The sequence below is a fragment of the Triticum dicoccoides genome, chromosome 3A, assembly GCF_002162155.2.
Source record: "Triticum dicoccoides isolate Atlit2015 ecotype Zavitan chromosome 3A, WEW_v2.0, whole genome shotgun sequence".
NCBI lineage: Eukaryota > Viridiplantae > Streptophyta > Magnoliopsida > Poales > Poaceae > Triticum > Triticum dicoccoides.
This window is the reverse complement of record NC_041384.1, coordinates 468,356,993-468,362,041: the sequence shown is the minus strand read 5'-3', so window position 1 is coordinate 468,362,041 and position 5,049 is coordinate 468,356,993. Positions and strand designations below refer to the sequence as shown.

At 52.3% G+C, this 5,049-nt stretch overlaps 1 protein-coding gene across 1 annotated transcript; it reads right to left on the bottom strand.

Moving 5' to 3' along the window:
• Positions 1–159: 159 nt before the first annotated feature.
• On the bottom strand, positions 160–1,499 carry LOC119268611 (tryptophan aminotransferase-related protein 3-like). The gene is made up of 4 exons (XM_037550276.1): positions 1,205–1,499; positions 816–1,111; positions 459–745; positions 160–385 (listed from the first exon to the last, which is right to left on the bottom strand). Exons 1-4 carry the CDS (start codon positions 1,490–1,492, stop codon positions 165–167), a joined length of 1,092 nt encoding a protein of 363 aa, XP_037406173.1. The 5' UTR covers positions 1,493–1,499; the 3' UTR covers positions 160–164.
• Positions 1,500–5,049: the final 3,550 nt, after the last annotated feature.

Genomic DNA, 5,049 nt, shown 5'->3' with positions numbered 1-5,049 from the left:
TCACAACGCGTGCTCCTCGATCATCACCTAGCCTGGGAGTCTGGGACACAACCAACACGTAGCTGACCTCTGGACGTCGCACTTTTGGTACCCGTCCTAACCAAATACATACCTTCTGTATGCTCACATTTCCTTGACCCGTTTCTGTATATTAACACGGGACATCACATGGAGTTGGAACCAGCAGCGGTGAGCTCGGCATCGACAAATTCTGTGATCCTCTCGAGGAGCAGGTCGAAGTCGTCCTGGGACTTGATGAGGCTTATCCTCGTGTACCGGCTGCTGGCATCGTTCCAGACGCCGGACCGTGTGATTATCTTGGCCTTGAGCAGCACGTCGGAGCAGTCACTGTCTTCCTCCCTCTCACACTTGACCCACGCATAAGCTGCATGCCAACCGAATCAAACATCAACCATAGTTTCAAAATCTGAACGTGTTTCAGCAAGTCGATGCGTCACCTGGGGATGGCTCCCTGATCTTGTCGAAGTAGGTGCAGTACTGGGGAGGGATGTTCTGCAGCGAGATCCGGCGGGAGTGCGACACGACGGCGCTAAGCTTGCGCCATTTGGCCGTCATCACGTCGTGCCCGAAGGCGAAGATGTCCTCCTTGCCGTGCAGGTTGGCCAGTATGGTCTTGAAGATGGCAAGCATCCGGAGCTGGGTGTCGCGGGACGCGCCCATGGTGTTCTGCATAATGTAGTCATTGACCCTCTTGGCCACCTTCTCGTCCCTTATCAGCGCCCACCTGCGCAGTGCAACACATTATATGTGTGTGCAGTATGTCTATTGTTTTCCGCGTGGGTGCGTGTGCGTACCCGAATCGACTGCTGGCATGGCCGGAGAGCTTGGAGGTGGTGAAGAGCATGACGTCCGCGTCGGAGGGCGCGAGGATGTGCGTGAAGTGCGGCCAGAAGTAGGCGTGGTCGAGGATCGCCGACGAGCCGACGACGACGGGCTGGTGGAGCAGGGCGTCGGGGTTGTTCGGCGACGTCACGAACTCGATGACGTCCTCCTTGGTGGTGGAGTTCCCCGACGCTTTCGCCCACATGGAGGTGTTCCCGGCCCATTTGTACTCCCGGCTGTCGAACAACACGATCTGCGTTCTGTAAGCCTGCATGATGTATCAAATCAACAAACAGAGTAGATTAGATCGATCCGTGGCTAATAATCTAGAAAAAGGCACACATAAAATAACAGCACTGACCGGGTAGTACGGCGTGGTGGCGACCACGTTGGCCGTCGAGCCGGAGTTGCTGTCTGGGGACAGGGCGTACACCAGCGCGTTGATCAGCTGCATGGAGCCGGTGGCGAAGACGATTTGCTTGTCGTCGGCGACGGCGTTGCCGACGGCCCTGTGCAGCCGCCTGATGCAGCGCTCGAGCTCGACGGACTGGAAGAGACCGTCGGTGGCTCTGTAGCTCATGCGGTGCCATCCGGAGACCACCACGGCGCTGGCCTCCGCGTGCCGCATCCAGTATGGTTCCAGGAACATCGGGTCCCCTCTGCGCAAATTATTAAGAAAACCAGTACCCTGACATTAGCACGTTGAGAGAAAAGCATCGCTACACAGCCGCCGGCGCCCTCCGATAAAAATATCGCGAAGAGATGAAGTTGAGGCTCCACGAAACCAAGCGCTTTAAGATGGCGCCTTTAGAAAGGACACGACACAACAACATCATCATCATCCGATTGAAATATCAGATTTTCATCGAAAAGGCGACAAAGGGACCGAGCAACCACAACAGAGGCTTTAGGAAGATGGGGGCACCTGTGTGGCTGTGTCTGGCCAAACCAGACAGGGTTTTCACCCCGGCACGTAAACTCCGGCTTTGACTTAGTGGGTCAGGCAAGAACACAGCTGCCTACCGGTGTAGAACATTGAGACGATAGCCACCACACCACCCACTCGGCCATGGCCACTAGCCGCCCGCACCTGAGTTGCAAGCTCAGCCTAGAAGTGTTAAGGAGTATTTGTATTGGTTTAGAAGTCTTTATTAGTCTATGTATATATGTTCTTTGAGCTTTTAATAAAGTTAAGTTGCTTTTCTAGCATGGCATTAGAGTCTAGGTTTAGATCTCCAGACGCTGCAACTCGTTTTTATGATCCACTAGATTTTTTTTCAGTTTGTCTAATTCACATATAGATCTTTTTTAAGGATGTCATATTTAAGTTTCCACAAGTATATAATGTAGCAACAAAAAAAACTAGGAAAAATAAACAAAAACAAAGTAGACATCAATTTAGATGTGACATACCACGTTCACACCAGTGCGCCCGATTGATAACCGCGTTGCAGGCCAAATTGGAGTCGCCTCATCCAGCTCTGCTCTCTGCCCGCGTGTGCTCCTCTTAGAGCAACTCTAGCAGACCCCGCATCCCGCCGGCCCGCAAAACTCATTTGCAGTTCGCGCAAAACCGCTTTTGCAGGCCGGTGCGGACGGCCGCAGATGCAGACCCCGCATAACGGACCCGTAAAAAAGATATTCACGGAATGTGCCTTTTTACGGGTCGGTTTTGCGGGGTCTGATCTGGCGCAGCTCGTCCCGACCCGGAAAATCTAAATTTACACCTTAATTTGATCCAACATAATGCATTTCTTTGCTTTTTCAACTATATTGGATAGATAAGACATCACCAAATCTTTGCTAGAATAGCAAGACCAAAGAAAACAAGAACCACAAGTACGCATTTTAGAAGATTTCTAACTTCCATAATTGCTCCCACTAGTTGGACTAATATCTTCTCCATGCATTCATTGTTGATCCGCGGATTCTTTATTTTGCATTCTTCTTTCTTCATCTTTGGTCGAAAGAAGTAGATGTTGCTTCCCCTCTAGTTGCACATGCAGCCGCATCATGGCCTTCGATTCTTCTAAGGAGTGCGTGAACGTCTATTATGTTTCTTTCTATCAACAAATCAATGTATTCTCCCTCCCAAAACCAAAATGAGCATCCATCTTCCTACACACATGAGTGAGCATGTTCAAAATGAGCTACCGCAATTGAACCAAATAATGAGCTATCAAAATGAGCTACCACAAGTGTATGTACCCCGTCGTTTTCGCATTTGAAGAACACCCATCTGGGGTGCTTCGGCGTGCCCGAAGTGAGCCGCAACACTTTCCGCGTGCAGTCGTCGCACTCTATGAGTGGCATCGGCAAGCCACAAGACGCTGCGCGGGCGCCGAGCCCGGTGGACGGCCGGATGAATCCATGCCCGCAAACCTTCGGCGACGGCGGGCGGACGAAGCAGTACCTTCATGCGGCGATGCGCCTTTGCCTAGGCTACGGGAGAGGCTCCCAACCACTGCATCGCTTGGGGCAGCAACCGGCGGCCCGCGATAACGTGCCACAGATCTGCAAAATCCGGCGGCCCGCCGACGCAGGAGGGAAGGGAGGGGAGGCCTCGTGCCCGTGGCGGCCTTCCGCCGTGCTCCTGCCGGCTGCTTTCGCTGGAATCTTGGGCGGCGGCCGGCGGCGGCGCGAGGGAGGAGAGGAGGGGTGGTTGGTGGAAGAAAGCGCGGGATGAAATGTCCTCCGTCACCAACCGCTTCCGCTTATATGTAGGGCACCGCAGCCGCGAGGGGGAAACGTGTGTTTTCCCGGGTTGGGCTCGGGGTTTTGCTGCGCCCCCTAAAAAATTTTATGGGTCGGGGCGGGATGCGGGGTCTAATCGGGCTGGTTTTTCCGCCCCGACCCGCACTTTGGCTGTTATTTTACGGGTCGGGGCGGGATGCGGAGTCTGCTAGAGTTGCTCTTACACCAGTGCGCCCGATCGGTAACCGCGTTGCAGGCCAAATTGAAGTCGCCTCGTCCAGCTCTGCTCTCTGCCTGCGTGTGCTCCTCTTGACCCACGTGATTGCCTACATGCTAGCTTCTTCCTGTTGTTACTGGGTGCTAGCTAGCTACTTTCTACTGCTAACGTGCTACTCCTACCTCTCTGCTCGCTTGCTACTTTGCTGCTATTCTGCTGCTTTTGGCCTCGTCGCCATGATTTTCTTCCGCTCCTATCGCATCTAGTTCATGTATGCTTTTTAGCTTCTTAGTTTTCTATAATTTCTGTCGTGTCCATCAAATCCGTTGATATTTTGTGTTTTTTATGTCACGCTAGTCCATCAAACTTTTGTCCGTCAGCCTTTTTCTAGTCATTGTCCTCTCTATAGGATTTTTGTGGTCTCTTTTTGCATTGTTGATCTAAACCCATTCTCTTGCCGCCGAGCTTCTTTTGCCGTCAGTTTTCATGGGCCATGATTCTTTAAGCAATGCTTCTTCTCTTGATGTGCCATCTTCTTTTGACAACCCATCTTCTCTTGATACTTCTCTTGTATCTTCTATTGATGCGGTGTCTTTCTCTGATGTGCCATCTCTTCGTTATCCCCTTTGACGACTCGACAGGTTTTGAAGACTCTTCATGCTACGACGACACTCTCAAGACACGGATTTGGCATATCATTTTTTAGCATTACACTTCTTCAAATGCACTGCTATTGCATACGCTTTGCATTTGAGGGGGGGGGGTGTTAAGGAGTATTAGTATTTGTCTAAGAGTATTGATTAGTCTATGTTTATTTCCTCAGGCCTTCCATAAAGTTAAGTTGCTTTCCTAACAAGAAGCACCGCGGGTTCCACCACCCAGGACGCCGCCCAAGAAAAACAAGATGCCCCAAAGATCCTCCATGACTGTGAGTGATGATCGATCGGCATGCTCCGACCGCTGACAGACCCGCCAGCGACCGGAAAGACCAAATCGATCAGGGAGCAATCAGGTCGAAGAAGAGGTCGGGCAGGGTGGACTACGTTAATGTCCGACACCCCTGCCGGTGAAGGGTGGCCTGACCGCACCCGCGCCACCCATCTCTCCACCCCCTCTTCCAACATTACCCCTGATGCCCAACTGGTGTCCCTGCCTGGATCTGCACCTAGCCCAACCTGTCACCTGCTCAACGGCGCGAGAATCCAAACCGGACACCACTTGCAACCATGGGAGAGATCTAGAAGCATCCACAAGGACCGCCCACAGACGAGCAGGTGCCGAAGCATGCCCAGCCG

What these genes read in the sequence shown, in the direction of transcription:
- LOC119268611 (XM_037550276.1), bottom strand. Translation starts at nt 1,492, where the DNA reads ATGTTCCTGGAACCATACTGGATGCGGCACGCGGAGGCCAGCGCCGTG. An exon ending in CCACCACGCCGTACTACCCG is followed by an intron (nt 1,112 to 1,204) that starts GTCAGTGCTGTT and finishes TACATCATGCAG; the next exon opens with GCTTACAGAACGCAGATCGT. An exon ending in CATGCCAGCAGTCGATTCGG is followed by an intron (nt 746 to 815) that starts GTACGCACACGC and finishes TGCACTGCGCAG; the next exon opens with GTGGGCGCTGATAAGGGACG.